General features: G+C 44.9%; 1 protein-coding gene across 7 annotated transcripts in view; it reads left to right on the top strand.

The window, feature by feature from the left end:
• The window catches only part of foxp1b (forkhead box P1b), a 402937-nt gene that overhangs the window by 288407 nt on the left and 97985 nt on the right, over nucleotides 1–16545 (top strand). For 6 of the 7 annotated variants that reach the window (XM_060919243.1, XM_060919242.1, XM_060919241.1 and 3 more), the window contains one exon: nucleotides 7902–7994. In XM_060919243.1, coding sequence (XP_060775226.1) covers nucleotides 7902–7994 — 93 coding nt within the window. Of the gene's footprint in view, nucleotides 1–7725; nucleotides 7756–7901; nucleotides 7995–16545 lie in introns of those variants that run through there. The other variant, XM_060919246.1, reaches the window with a different exon arrangement.

The raw sequence follows: 16545 nt of genomic DNA, 5'->3' as shown, positions 1-16545 counted from the left end.
CGTTCTGGCTGAGAGAGTGAAAACAGTCTGCCACGAGGAGGGGTAGTCCCAGGGAGCAAGTCGATGGCACAGTCGTAGGCCCGGTGCGGAGGAAGAACGGCGGCCCTGCTCTTGCTGAATACCTCCTTGAGATCCCAGTACTCTGTGGGAACTTGAGATAACTCGGTGAGATCAGGGGGCTCGGCAGGAGACACAGGAGAGCTAGAGAGCAGACAAGAGGCATGGCATGCAGGGCCCCATTCCACAACCTGGCTTGTTACCCAGTCTATGCGAGGGTTGTGGCGAGTAAGCCAAGGAAGGCCTAGAATAACTGGGAACTCAGGTGAAGGAATCAGGTGCAGGGATATTTCTTCCTTGTGACCTTGAGACTGGAGGAAAACTGGAGAAGTAACTTGGGTGACTCTTCCATCACCTAACGCTTGGCCATCGAGGGCAGACACAGACAGTGGGACTTCAAGAGGTGCAGTCGGAATATTGATGCTTTGGGCGAAGTGAATATCCATAAAGTTCCCAGCCGCCCCTGAGTCTATCAAAGCTTGACAAGAGTGGACAGACTCACCCCAGGAGATGGAGACCGGGATGTAGATTCCTTGGCCAGGGAGTCCGGGAGAGAGGGTAGGCCCCGTCACAACCCTCCCTCGGCTGGACGGGGCGGTCCTTTTCCCAAGAGTTCGGGACATGATGCTCGGAAGTGACCAGGCTTGCCACAGTAGATGCAGCACTTGTCCCTCCTTCTGCGCTCCCTCTCAGATGCGGAGAGGCGAGTACGACCCACTTGCATGGGTTCTGGACAGTCACTGAAGGAGGTAGACGGTCTCCAGGTAGAGGTAGGGAGGCTGGGGGGGCTCAAGGCTTGGTGGCGTTCTCTCATCCTGTTGTCCAGACGAATAGCATGTGAGATGAGGGTTTCGAGGTCACTTGGGCATCCAATAGAGGCCAGACCGTCCTTGATGGGGTCAGACAGACCATGGTGGAAGGCTGACACCAGGGCAGTCTCGTTCCATCCACTTACTGCTGCGAGTGTTCGGAACGAGATGGCGTAATCTGCGACGCTTCCTCCTTGCCGGATGGACATGAGCTTTCGGGCTGCGTCGGTACTGATGTCTGCCTGATCGAAGACCCGAAGCATCTCTTCAGAAAACAGCTGGAAATCAAAGCACTCAGGTCCCTGTCTTTGCCAGATAGCAGTAGCCCAGGCTCGCGCCTTACCAGCTAATAAGGTGATCACAAAGGCAATCTTGCGGCGATCCGTAGTGTAGGTGGTAGGCTGAAGCTCAAAGGTGAGTTGACACTGGGTAAGGAACTCTCGGCACTCACTGTGCTTGCCGTCATACCTCTGTGGTGCAGGAAGGCTGGGTTCGCAAGGTGAAGAAGGCAGCATTGCAGGAGGCACTGGAGCAGGAGTGGGAGCTGGATCAGGAGCAGGAGATGCAGGCAGAGATGTCAGCTGTGCCAGGGTTTTCCCAATTTGCTGAAGCAGTTCCTCGTGGCGAGCGAGGGCCTCACGTTGGCTGGTGAGCGTACGTCCATGAGCGTCCATGGTCGCTCCGAAGCGTGTCAAAGCTGCCATAATTCCCTGAAGGTTGGCCGGGTAGACAGTTGAAGCAGCCTCTGCTGAGTCGGTCATGACGGAGTCTTTCTGTTAGGGTTTTGCTGGGATTCGAACCTGGTTCGTTGGTGTGATAATCCAGCAAACCCCCACTAGGCCACCAGGGGGATGACTCAAATGCAGAGGCGTGAGGCGGAAGTAGAAAAAGAATCAAAAGGTTTATTTAAACTATATACACTATATACAGGGCAAAACAAAAGACAAAAAAAAAAAACCAAAGAGTATAATCCAAAAGAAAAGCAAAGTGCAAAAATTCAAAAGCTAAGAAGATCAAAAAACACAGTACAAAGGAAACTGGAGATAAACATAACAGCACAAAGACTCCGTGACAAGAGGACTGAACTCAGGGGTATAAATAGACAAACTAATTAAGGACACAGGTGAAGATAATTAGGCAATTAACACAAACACAAAACACAGGAACAGTGGCGGCCTCTAGAGGCCAAAATAAACACGACAAGAAAAGGAAATAACAGCGGCCTCTAGAGGCCAAAACAGTCCTAGTCCTAACACCTTCCCTTCCCTTTTGCTCTCACGACAGTTCTTTGTGGCATGGACTCAATGAGGCGTTGGACGTTTCTTTGAGATTCCGGACCGTTTGTTTGACGTTCCTGCGAATTTCCTGTTCTTCCATCCCAAACCTCATTCTGTTGGATTCAAAGCTGCCGGTTGAGATGGCCATCGGAGTCCACTGAACTCATTGTCATGTTCATGAAACCAGTCTGAGACGACTTGCGCTTTGCAACCCGGTGTATTTATCGTACGGGAAGAAGTTATTCGATGGTGGTAAAGTGATGCACATGGTCATCAACAATTGCTGGGTTTCAGTCACGTGACTTTTCTTAGCAGTTTTACCGGAAGTGAAATAGCTGGTGGTCGTAGTGCAAACAACTAGCGATAACTTATCAGAGTACGCTCGTAATCTAGAAGCCACTGCTGGCTTTAGATACATTCAGAAGATCGCTATGTGCAATGGAATCGAGCCCTACAGTCTGGGAAAGAAGGATTTGTCATACGATCTCGAAACCTACCCTTCAGTCGAGTTCCCCGACATCTCGAACTATCTGGTGTTGCAGACGTCCTTCTCCACCGCAAAACAGATGAAAGCGTGGAAGAGCGTAGAGGCTTACAACTTTTTTGTACGTGGCTGGGTAAAGGACCTCGCTATCAAGTCGCTGCCCAATGAATCCTGGATTGTTTTTGCCCATGTTTTTTTTTTTAAGCTTTTCGTTCACGTCTTTACAACGAAGCGCTGCAAGTTGAAGTGTAAACAAACAACAGTCGGCTTGATTCTCACCTGCATTGGCTCTGATCTCTCCAGTAAATCATTCACAAAGATCATCAGAAACCCCTTTAAAGACCTGGATCTTAGTTAAACAAGACGGAGAAGTGATCACGGCGCATTGTAACTGTACGGCTGGGGAAGAGTTTTGTTGCGACCTTCATGCATATGGACTTTGTGAGGAGTAAACAAAGAAACAACTGGGGACTTTAGCACTTCGTGACTAAAAAAAAGTACCGTAAAATAACGACACGTAGCAAGAAAAGTACTCGGAAAACACTAACGCCATAGCTGCGAGGGAAATACAAACCTCTCACCAAGTGATCACTGCAAACTCGAGCACGCTTCGACTTTCAGTGAGAGGCTCAAAAGCCACCTTTCTCGACGTCTTTTTGTGAAATCCTGTGTTCGTTCAGCCTTTTTTTTTATTAGTTCACGGGGAACCCTGAAGAAACTTATCAGTCTCACGGTTTGATCGATTCGAACAACGCAAGCGTCAGGCATTTTTCACGCGAGCAATGCACCTTCTCCGTACAAACGCTTTGCCAACTGAGCTTTGTCAGACCACCAGCTAAAGTTCTGAATAACGTATGAGGCGGATGCGACGTCACATGAAACCCAGCAATACTCAAATCGAGCGTGGCATTTAAACAATGTTCATTTGGTATCAGTGTGCCAAGAAAACATTCCCCACACCATTACACCACCTCCACCAGCCTGGCAGGTTGAGTCCATGGATTCATGCTGCTGTTGTCACTGAATTTTAATCCCACCATGAGACCGTGTGATCTTCACCTGTCCAGGTTGGGTGAGCCTGTGCCCAGTGCAGCCTCAGATTCTGGATTTTTCTGCTGACCAAGATGCTTTTTCTGCTTACCACAGTCGTAAAGAGTGGATATTGCAGTTGCTGTAGCCTTCTTCCTGGCCAGTCTGGCCATTTTCCTCTGACTTCTCTCAGCACCCAACACTGCCACTTACTGGATGTTTTCTGTTTTTTTTTTTTTTTTTTTTCCCTTGCACCATTCACCATTCTGTGTAAGCTCTAGAGACTGCTGTGTGTGTATGTGAATCTCCCAGGAGATCAGCAGCTTCTGAAATACTCAAACCAGCCCATCTGGCACCAACAGTCAAAGCCACCGAGATCGCATTTTGTCCCCATTCTGATGTTTAATGTGAACGTGAACCGAAGCTCTTGACCTTCTGCACGGCACTGCTGCCACATGATTGGCCGATTTCGATAACTATACGCATGAGCTGATGAGTGACTGCAGGTGCTTCTACTGTAATAAAGTGGCCGGTGAGTGTCTATCCTCATATTGCCCGATCCGCTCACTCTTTCCCTTCCTTCCTTTCTTCCTTTCCGTAGCAACATCTACCGTTTATTTGTAGCATTTACAATTTTGCTACGGCGATCCTGGAAACACCCGAGAAGGACACTTTTTTTTTTTTTTTTCTGCTTTTTCCGATAAACCCATGCTCAGAGCAAAGGCAAAGCCAGTTCACTGAAGGGGAAAGGACGCGGGATGTGAAGGGGAAAGATGTGCGTTTTCTTCTTCTAGTGTCTACTTTATGTAGGTGAACTTTGCCAATCGAAAGTAACTGTGGGTTCTTTGTGCCGACAAAAAAATCTGTTATTAACGAACAGTTTCACCAAAATTTTGTCTCGGTGTTTCTTATTGTTGCTTGGCACACATCCGGGGGGAAAACAAAACAAAAGCTGCCCGTCTTGTCCACTGATATACAGTGCTGTCCACAATTATTGGCACCCCTTGTTATAAAGATTAGTAAAAAGAGTTAGAAAAAAAATCCACCTTTTGGTGAAGTCGCTTCATCTCGCGCTGAAAAAAATGAGAAAAATCCAGCCTTTGATTGATTGAAATAAATTTATTCAGAGAAAACCAAATCCATCATCAAGAAATAATTATTTAAAAAATAAAAAACAGCACCACTCAGGTGCCATTATTATTGGTACGCCTGCATTTAATACTTTGTACAGCCGTCCTTTGCCAGCGAAACAGCACTGAGTCTCTCCTATAACATTTTATAACATTAGAGATATTCCTCTTTGCACAATCTCCCCACATCATCCAGGGTTCGAGGCCCTCTCTTGTGCACGCTCCTCTTCAGATCGTTGTCCTGCTGGAAGATCTAGTCACCACCCAGTTTTAGGTTCCTGACAGAAACAGCCAGATTTTGACTTAAAACGTCCTGGTATTTCACGGAGTCCATGATGCCGCAGACCCTTGCAAGGTTTCCAAGGGCCTTTGGGGGAAAAGCAGCCAAAAAAATATCATAGAACTTCCACCACATTTTACAGTTGGGATCGAGTTCTTTTCATTCTAGCCATCCTTCTTTTTGCACCAAACCCACCACGTGGAGCGTTTATCGCCAGAAAGCTCCATTTTTGTTACATCAGACCAAAGAACAGGGTTCCAGTCAAAGTTGTGGTCAGGTTTCGCAAACTTTAAGCACTTACATTTGTGACCGACAGAAAAGGCGTTTTTCGGGCAAATAATCTGCTGGCATGGAGGTGGCGTCTGATGGTGGTTTTGGAGACTTGGAAACCCCAAGATTTTACTTACTTGTAATTCAACAACAGTAATCATTGGGGATTTTTTTTTTGTTTGTTTTTAACCTCTGTGACCGGGGCGGCACGGTGGTGTAGTGGTTAGCGCCATCGCCTCACAGCAAGAAGGTCCGGGTTCGAGCCCCGTGGCCGGCGAGGGCTTTTCTGTGCGGAGTTTGCATGGTGTCCGCGTGGGTTTCCTCCGGGTGCTCCGGTTTCCCCCACAGTCCAAAGACATGCAGGTTAGGTTAACTGGTGACTCTAAATTGAGCGTAGGTGTGAATGTGAGTGTGAATGGTTGTCTGTGTCTATGTGTCAGCCCTGTGATGACCTGGCGACTTGTCCAGGGTGTACCCCGCCTTTCGCCCGTAGTCAGCTGGGATAGGCTCCAGCTTGCCTGCGACCCTGTAGAACAGGATAAAGCGGCTACAGATAATGAGAATGAGATGAGACCTCTGTGACCATCCTCCTCGCTGTATGTGTGGGCAAAATAAACTCGGGTCCTCTTCCAGGCAAGTTTGTCACAGTTCCAGTTGGTGCCCACTTTTTTTTTTCTTTTTAAATATTGCTCTAACGGTCGAAATGGACATTTCCCGTTGAGTTTGTTTATGTTTTGTTTTTTTTCAATAACCATTGCATGACTTACGAAGGTCGACGCACTTCTCCCTCATTTGGTTTGTGTGTCCTCTCTTATCTTTCCCATGTTGACGGATGACTAAGGGAATTTCGCCTCTGTGTCGCCTCGTATTTGTTCCCCAGTTAATCAGCTCGAAAGTTCCTACACACTCCAATCAACATAGTTCAAATGGGAAACATGCTTCAGGTACATTGTGTTCAATATCATTTCCGGGGTGCCAATAATAGTGGTGCGTTTTTTTTTTTTTTCTTCACCAAAAGAGAGATTTTTTTTTCTTGAACCCTTTTTACTAATCTTTTCAAGGGGGGCAGTAATCATGGAGCACTGTACCGTATGCTGGGGCTGTTTGTAGTAAAATTCAGTTTGGTTTAGTTCTCTCTCTCTCTCTCTCTCTCTCTCTGTGTGTGTGTGTGTGTGTGTGTGTGTGTGTGTACTAGGATTTTCTTGTGATCAATGTTGTCACCTCTGCATATTTAATGCTTGTGCTGTGTGAATGCCAGGTGAAGCAGACTCACCACGCGGATATTCTCGATGTATGAGACATCACAAAATGTCTTTCTTTTAAACAGTGAAACGTTTTCACAGTTTTATAGCACAGAATTTTTTATTTTTGATTCCCCCCCGTCCTGAACGCCCAGTACTCATCCTGTCGATGGTTGCCGGTCAGTACAGATGATTTCCTAGGCTACAGTTAGCAGGTATCAGCACGAGCACCATTTCACGAGATTTACTACAATATCCAGTCTGACCATTACTTTCAAAAAGCAATAAAAATGTATCTGTGTACTCACACACACAAACACACATGCACATGTGCACGCACACAAAACTTAACAAACAGCACACCAGAGAGGCTGAGCAGTGCCGGAGGTGCAGTTTCAGGGCTTTGGGGCCGTTCCAGCGACTATTTGTTTAATCGTGGGAGTCGTGTGTGTGTGTGTGTGTGTGTGTGTGTGTGTGTGTGTGTGCGCGCACACGGATAATGGAAAGAATGAAGCTGGTTATTTACTCAGATGTTGCTCTGGTGTAGGTGTGAATCTACCCCAGACACACTGTGGGAACGCGGCGCTCGCTTTCTTTGGTATCGGTAGTGCTTTTTTCCTCAACCAGAACGCCTTTTTTTTTTTCCTCTCTCTCTCTCTCTCTCTCTCTCTCTCTCTCTCTCTCTCTCTTCCCAGCAAAGCCACTGCCTTTTGTTTGTACTGGATGGCAAGTTTGATTATTTATCATTGCTAGGGTGGGAGTCGGGGGCAGAGGGAGTAGCCAGAGCAATAAACATGTGACTCCACTGTATTTTGTTTTCCACTCAGAAGGCCGCATCCTCTAACAGATCTTTTGGAGCGGCAATAAACCTTTTATTTGTTTTATAAACTGGGGCTAGCAAAAGGAACAAGACGGAAATAAAAATAGAAGTTAAACAGCTACTAACGGAGATTCAGATCCTGTGTTTATTATAAGTGTACGGTTTCACCGGAACATAGTTCCTGCTCGCGGCTGACGATCAATTTTGTTCCCTTTGTGTTGTTTTGTCGTTTTTTTTGTGTGCTGTTTTGTTTTTTCCATCGTTCCACAGCTGTTTGCTTTGTCAGCTTTGTCAGCGCAACAAAATGAAACTGTGTCAATTTGTTTCTTAGCAAGCAGCCAGGATGAGGAGCAAAAAGGTCCATTTGTGTGCAGGTTTTCTTTTGCTGTCTGTTTTGAAGACTCGAAGACGTTGCCATTGAGCTTGTTATAGATATGGAATTTGGAACGCTATAAGGCTACTCTTTTTTTCTCCTTATCTTTTTTTTTTTTTAATCTGTTTCAGGCTCTACAGGTTGCAAGGCACCTCCTTCTGAAGCAGCAGCAAAGTGGAACGATCAAATCTCCCAAAAGCAACGAGAAGCAGCCTGCACTACAGGTAGGGCAGTTTTGGTTATGTGAAATGTAGTTCAGTCATTCTGTGACATTTTTACTGCTTTTCCCGAAAGAACACGTCAGACTCGCATCGCATGGCACATACTAGTGCATCTCAAAAAATTAGAATACCATGAAAAAGTTCCTTTTTTTCATAATTTAATTCAAAAAGGTAAACTTTCATATATTCTATATTCATTACATGTAAAGTGAAATATTTAAAGCCTTTTTTGTTGTAATTTTGATGATTATGGCTTATAGCTCATGAAAATCAGAAATCCAGTATCTCAAATTATTAGAATATTCCCAAAGATCAATCAAAAAAAGGATTTACAATACAGAAATGTCCAACTTCTGAAAAGTATATTCATTTATACACTCAATACTTGGTTGGGGCTCCTTTACCATGAATTACTGTATCAATGCGGTGTGGCATGGAGGTGATCAGTCTGTGGCACTGCTGAGGTGTTATTGAAGCCCAGGTTGCTTTGGTAGTGGCCTTCAGCGTATCTGTATTTTTGGGTCGGGTGTTTCTCATCTTCCTCTTGACAATTCCCCATAGATTCTCTATGGGGTTCAGGTCAGGCAAGTTGGCTGGCCAATCAAACACAGTAATATCATGGTCAGCAAACCATTTGGTAGTAGTTTTGGCACTGTGGGTAGGTGCTAAGTCCTGCTGGAAAAGGAAATCAGCATCTCCAAAAAGCTCGTCAGCAGATGGAAGCATGAAGTGCTCTAAAATCTCCTGGTCGATGGCTTGTGTTGATTTTGGACTTGATAAAATACAGTGGACCAACACCAGCAGATGACATGGCACCCCAAATCATCACAGACTGTGGAAACTTCACACTGGGCTTCAAACACCTTGGATTCTGTGCCTCTCCACTCTTCCTCCAGACTCTAGAACCGTGATTTCCAAATTAAATGCAAAATGTACTTTGACTTTGGACCACTGAACAACAGTCCATTTCTTTCTCTCCTTAGCCCAGATAAGACACTTCTGACATTGTCTCTGGCTCAGGAGTAGCTTGATATTAGGAATGCGAAAGTTGTATCCCCTTTCTTGAAGACGTCTGTTCGTGATGGGTCTTGATACACTGACACCAGCCTCAGTCCACTCCTTGTGAAGCTCTCCCAAGTTCTTGAATCAACTTTTCTTGACAATCCTCTCAAGACTGCGGCCATCCCTGTTGCTTGTGCACCTTTTCCAGCCACCCTTTTCAGCGATGACCTTTTGTGGCTTACCCTCCTTGTGGAGGGCATCAGTGATCATCTTCTGGACAACAGTCAAGTCAGCAGTCTTCCCCATGATTGTGGTTGTGTGTACTGAACTAGACCGAGAGATGCACTGTGTTCATACTGTTTTACTCAAACTCGAAATGAAATATTCTAATATTTTGAGATGTTTTTTTGTACTGTATGCCATACTGATTAAAATTAAAATAGAAAAATGCTTGAAACATTTTAGTTTATGTGTAATGAGTCTATAATCTATAACATTTTCACTTTCTTAAATAACTGATGGAAAATATTGAACTTTTTCACAATATTCTAATTTTTTGAGATGCACTAGTATACCGTACGCCTATAGGTGCAGGGTTCCGAATGTGACTGTGAGCCTGCGTGTTTGTGTCTGTGCGTATCCATGCTCACGCTTTTATTTGTATTATATGCGTTCTCCACGTGTTATTTGTGGCACAGCTTGTACCAGTGCATGTTAGATAAACAGGAAATTAAACTTGGCAGGCCACCGGCTGGTGGCTGCACACTATTACGCAGCTCATGAGCTCATGCTCTGGTACAGATATCACTCGAAATGCAACCATGCCATGATCAACCGCAGCCTGTGACACACTTGTGACAGATTCTTCTTTCAGGATTGTTTTCAGCGTTGTTTTGGCAAGCCTTGCACGCGTGCGCGCGCGCGCGCGCACGTATGTGTGTGTGAAGTTAAATGTGAATGAATGGGTTTTACCTCCAACCTCACAGATCTGATATCTTTCTTGACTATGTAATAAGCATCACCTGTTTTCAAAGAGTAAGCAGTACATCGTCTGATGTTTGTTTTTTTTTTAAATTAGTCTACTGTCCCATATTAGGACACGGGGCCTTATAAACGTATATAACAAGGTCTCCATTCCCTCACCTTACAGCTATACCTGCGACCGACAGCAACAGGAAGCGCGACAGAACAGATGCCACTCGTCCCCCGTCTCTCAGATCTGCGGCTTCTATTTGTCTAGCCTTTGTCATGCAAAACAACTCCGGCCCTCTTTATTTCCTCATCCGCTATCGTTTTTAACAAGTCCAACTTGCAACGTCTGATTCAATATTTACACTCATTTCAGACCTCCTCTTTTTTTCCCGTGCGTGCACTGCGTCAGATCTTTATCCCTGTTTGAACAAGGAGGGTGTTGATTGCATGACAGCAAAAATCGCAAACGACTCCAGGGCACGTTTGGTAATTAATACCCGACGCTTCTGCCTTTTTATTTATTTATTTATTTATTAACGAGCACATAGCTCCAGTGTCTGATTAAGCATTGTGGTGATGCGTCTTGGGGAAATAAATGGATAAAATATGGTGATGTTGACCTTTCCATTGTGTGCATATTTGTCAGGATGTGGATCAAACCGAAAGCTTCCTCCAGTCTGCTGAGTTGGAGGTCAGGAAAAGTAGGTTCTGGTGGCCAGGACCTTACACCCACGAGAAGAAGGCACAAAGCCCCGTTTAAAATTCAAATTTATTAATGAATACAGAGACCACAGCCAACCTGACACTCAGGCCGCTGAAAAGACAGCTTGGCTCTGTGTGTGTGGGGGGGGGTTCTTTCTTTTTTTCTTATTATTATTATTAATACCTTTCATCCAACGATGCATCTCTTCTGCATGGTGGAGTGTAGTTGCTAAGCAGCCAGTACACAACTTGATCTGTTATGATCATATACAGTGTGTGTGTATATATATATATATATATATATATATATATATATATATATATATATAAAAGAATGAAGGATCACATTTCTCCTTGTGCTACCCAGAAGTGCAAATGAATGTGTGTGTCTCTTCCGTCCTACGGTAAGCCTCCGCTTTAATTGGGTTTGTTGTTCTGCTCGTATCTTCAGTTCAGCATGTTGCCCACATCCGTGCACATTGCATTGTTTATAGAGTCTCCTGGTAATACACCAGCCACTTAATTAAGACCTTAACGTGAAGCTGTTTAATAAAACAGCGGAACATAATTATCCATATAACGAGTGCTTTCTGAGGGAGGAGGGGAACCCTGCTTGTTGCACCGGGGGGGGGAGTTATAGTTCTAGATCCTGTTCTCAGACAACGTTTCTGTTCTGTTCCAATTCCAAACACACACCTGATTCAGGGAATACAGGCTGTCGGATCAAGACAACTTTGCCAAGGTGTGTTTAAAACTGAAAATCAGGGGAAATGTGCTCTGGCTATGTGTCCTTGAGCAAGTGCAGCACTGCTAAAGCTTTTCTTAGCGCGTGAAGGCATGTCGAATAACGGGTAAGTTATCTAATATTTCCCGTAAGAATAATGAAATAATATTGGCTGGCGTTGAGTGGTATATCAGATGTATTCTATTCAGCTAGCTGAATGGAATATACAGTGTCTTGCAAAAGTATTCATCACCGTTGGTGTTTGTCCTGTTTTGTCGCATTACAAGCTGGAATTAAAATGGATTTTTGGAGGGTGAGCACCATTTGATTTACACATATAGCCACTGGGATTTTTGCCCATTCCTCAAGGCAAAACTGCTCCAACTCCTTCAAGTTAGACGGGTTGTGTTGGTCTTCAAGTTATGCCACAGATTCTCAACTGGATTGAGGTCTGGGCTTTGACTAGGCCATTCCAAGATATTTAAATGTTTCCATTTAAACCACTCCAGTGTAGCTTTAGCAGTATGTTTAGCGTCATTGCCCTGCTGGAACATGAACCTTCATCCGAGTGGCCGACTCAAACAGGTTTTCCTCCAGAATTGCCTTGTATTTAGTGCCATCCATCTTTCCTTCAGTCCTGACCAGCTTTCCTGTCCCTGCAGATGAAAAAATATCCCCACAGCATGATGCTGCCACCACCATGCTTCATTGTAGGAATGGTGTTCTCAGGGTGTTGGGTTTGCGCCACACATGGCGTTTCCCATGATGGCCAAAAAGATCAATTTTAGTCTCATTTGACCAGAGAATCTTCTTCCACGTGTTTGGGGAGTCTGCCACATGCTGTTGGGCAAACTCCAAATGTGTTTTTTTTTTTAAGCAATTACTTTTTTCTGGCCACTCTTCCATACTTCTTCACAACTTTTATCTCTGACCTGTTTGGAGGCTCCTTGGTTTTCATGTTGCTTGCTTAGTCATGTTGCAGAGTCAGGGTCCTTCCAGAACAGGTTGATTTATACAGACATCATGTGACAGGTCATGTGACACTTTGATTGCACACAGGTGGATCTTACTGTAATCAACTAATTATGTGACTTATGAAGTGAATTGGTTGGACCAGCTCTTATTTAGGGGTTTCATTCGAAAGGGGGTGAATACCTATGCACACTCCAGATTTCTGTTTTTTCATATTAATTATTGTTTGTGTCACAATAAAACAATTTGCACTAGAGCCCTGCACTCAAATTTTCAAATTTTTTTACAAATTTTGAAAGCTCATTGCGGGCGCGGGCGGGACCAGAAGTGCACATATGCAGGCGCGAGCGGGAGTGCACATATGCAGGCGCGGGCGGGAGCGGTGATAAGCTGCAGTCTCGCTAACTAAAAACGTGTTTTAAACAGGTTACACAGTGACGGTAGGCTTGACTCAATGCTATCCCAGAAATCCTTCCTGTAATATGCAAATTTGGCTGTCCAATCAGAGACGGCCAAATTTGCATATTACAGGAAGGATTCCTGGGATAGCATTGAGTCAAGCCTACCGTCACTGTGTAACCTGTCTCTCTGATTAGAGTTGTAGACTAACTCAAGCAGTAAATCACTTCACTCATGGTACAAAGCAAGCCCATTCACTTTTTTATGCTGATCAGAGAATTACAATGGTTTCTCATGTGACAAAAATGTGCGATTCGCGGTTAAATATTTTAATTGCTTGACAGCACTAATTATTATTATTAGAGACACTAAATGCTGAATTCAGAAACAAGGTAAATAATAACAAAAGTGAACGTGAGCTGTAGATATTTATGCTCAAATCCACTCAAAGTAGGGGGCGGGGCACCATCACGCTGTGTCAAGGCAAGAACTTTCCTGAGAAATAACGCGAATGTCTGCATCATGCGGGATTTGCGGGCGGGAGCGGGACAAAATATGGCAGGCGCGGGCGGGAGCGGGACAAAATATGGCAGGCGCGGGCAGGAGCGGGACTGAAAATCATAATTCTTTGTGGGCGCGGGCGGGAGTGGGACTGCACAATGCGGGCGGGAGCGGGACTGAAAAATCCAACCCGCGCAGACCTCTAATTTGCACCTTTAAAGTGGTAGGCATGTTGTGTAAATCAAATGGTGCTAACCCTCCAAATATTCATTTTAATTCCAGCTTGTAATGCGACAGAACAGGACAAACACCAAGGGGGATGAATACTTTTGCAAGACACCGTATCTGACATACCGTACCATGAAAAAAGCCAGCCAACATTATTCAACGCATCTTTCTCTTTCAAAATTTTCTCAAAATCTTCCGTATTTAACGAAGCAAACCTGGCGGCCATGTTTGTTGACAAATTGTCACAGTCGCTCACTGTCATGTTGCCTTGACAACCATGCAGTATCGTAAACCACATTCAGTGCTCATTCTCCGTTGGGTAGAGTGACGTAATACACGTAGGATAAGCGATACGCTAACAATATCGCATGCTGTCAAACCAACTGAATGAAACCCGCTAGAAGTGAAGGGAATAGAATACGTTAATTTATTCCATTGAAAACGTGTCCTGTATGTATAATGACTACTAATTACTCACTTCAAGTATAAAACGGTCTCATTCTATTGGCAGATCGGTTTGCCTCTTTCTAGAAATGTAATCGTTTAGTTCAAGAAAAAAGTAAACTCATCTGCCAGTAATAAAAGACAGGTTGAAATGAGAATCAGTATCCAGAAATAAACTGAATAATATTATATTTGTTCAAAAGACATATAATAAACAGAAACGTTGGTAAAATATGCTTGTATTCAAGATGTTTCAAGACGCCTCTGTAATAGCTGAGTGAGATACAGTGCAGTTTGGAGGACAACTACTAGGTCAGCTGTGTTATTAAACATTAAAGCTAGGTTTACGCTGGAAGAGTTTCCACCCAGTTTTGTTGTCACAGACAAAAATCATAAACCATCCAACCGTTATCCATAACCGCTTATCCTGTCCTACAGGGTCGCAGGCAAGCTGGAGCCTATCCCAGCTGACTACGGGCGAAAGGCGGGGTACACCCTGGACAAGTCGCCAGGTCATCACAGGGCTGACACATAGACACAGACAACCATTCACACTCACATTCACACCTACGCTCAATTTAGAGTCACCAGTTAACCTAACCTGCATGTCTTTGGACTGTGGGGGAAACCGGAGCACCCGGAGGAAACCCACGCGGACACGGGGAGAACATGCAAACTCCGCACAGAAAGGCCCTCGCCGGCCACGGGGCTCGAACCCGGACCTTCTTGCTGTGAGGCGACAGCGCTAACCACTACACCACCGTGCCGCCAAAACTCATAAACCACTAAAAGAATATTTGTCTTGTCTGATGTGCCACGTAACCTGGGTGCGATTTGCTGGGGGGGATGGTGGGGATCATCCCCCCCCTCTGGTTTTTATCTCTGCTGAAAAAAAAATCCTCGGGGACAACCCCGTCAATAAAACAAACAAACCGAAAAAAAAGTTGACAGGACAGGCATGTTGTGAGACAGTTTTCTATGGTCTACATTGCACTCACTTTCAAAATGACCCGAAGTGGCAGCTTTGATGTTCACGAACGTCCCCAGCAAATAGATACATTGTAGATAATAACAATATCCAGATTGTGAACGTGGATTTAGCGCCATGAATCACATCCTTACTGATGAGCGCAACAGAATGAATGTATCCACACTGACAGCCTTCTTTTCCTCGCTGTCAATGGGCCAGACGTGCGTTCCTTCCCTGCTGAGAAATTCGCAGAAATGTGGATTAAAGAAGGGCGAAACGCGGCGGATAGCGCACCGACGGGAAAGCAGAAAAGGCCACATGAACTGCGCCATCAGAGCAAACTGTTCATTTAGTATTCATGTATTTCAGTGATTTTCGAGTCACTGTCCATTTAATCCGGAGGGAGAGAAACATCACAGCAACGCGACAAGCAATGCGAACTTTGTTGTGTGTTAGTGTTCGTGTATTTAGTCAGAGAGATAGGAAGATGTGTTCGTTTTCATTTAGTGTTATTCATTTGATATCATCGGATGTTATTGAGCTGTTAGCCTATTGTTACCTTAATTTTGTGACGTTTCATGATTAAAAAAAAAAACATCCCCCCTTCTGGTTTTTGACAAATCGCACCCTGCACGTAACGCCACATATACGGTAATATGACGTCCTGATCAACGGTTAGTTTAGTCCGACCGTGACCAAAGTTCTCAGTGTGAACACGACTTGCTCACGTTAATGAATAATAACGTAACCAGCTTACACTACCGTTCAAAAGTTTGGGGTCACCCAGACAATTTAGTGTTTTCCATGAAAAGTCACACTTTTATTTCCCACCATAAGTTGTAAAATGAATAGAAAATATAGTCAAGACATTTTTCTGGCCATTTTGAGCATTTAATCGACCCCACAAATGTGATGCTCCAGAAACTCAGGTGGGGTTTACATTAGACCGTATCAGCGGATCATCAGATTAACGTTTTTAAAATGATTAGTGTGCACGCAGCAACACCAATACACGGATACGCTCGGCTCCGCAGGCATCCTGCGCTCCAAATCACTCCGCCCTGAACAGCGAGTGCCCTCTGGAGGGTGCGCACTCCGGCCCTGCGCAGCTCACAGAGCGCGCGAGTGAAGCGCACGAGCAGTGATTCGGGACTGAGCCGCTGTGTGTGTGATCCCAGCGCATATCACTTACTACTTGCAAGTGGAAGGATGGCAAGCCTAAAGACAATCATAACTACACAATGGGCAGTATTTGCATCAGTATTTGCAGTATTTTCATACTTTTATACTCTTTAATGAAAGGTGATACAAGGCGGAAGTCCGCGCCGTTTTTCAGCAGTCGCGTCACATGACCAACGCCAGCGAATCAGGAAGGTGGATGTCACAGTGACGTTGTCCAATGACGACGCCAGCTAGAGCTCAGCACAGCGTATCCGCGTATTCTCAATGTTTACACAGCGCCGGATCAGACACGATCTGGATTGAATACGTGGACCCTGGCGGATTCCCGTTTCCCGGCGTTTCCAGGCGTTTTAATGTAAACGGACAGCGCATCCGCGAAGAAAACGAGACAGATACGGTCTAATGTAAACTTGGCCTCAATCTGCTCAAAGGAAGGTCAGTTTTATAGCTTCTCTAAA

This window comes from Neoarius graeffei, chromosome 4 (genome assembly GCF_027579695.1).
Source record: "Neoarius graeffei isolate fNeoGra1 chromosome 4, fNeoGra1.pri, whole genome shotgun sequence".
In the NCBI taxonomy this organism is placed as follows: Eukaryota; Metazoa; Chordata; class Actinopteri; order Siluriformes; family Ariidae; genus Neoarius; species Neoarius graeffei.
Note: the sequence above shows the minus strand (reverse complement) of the source record. Positions and strands in the feature narration are given on the sequence as shown.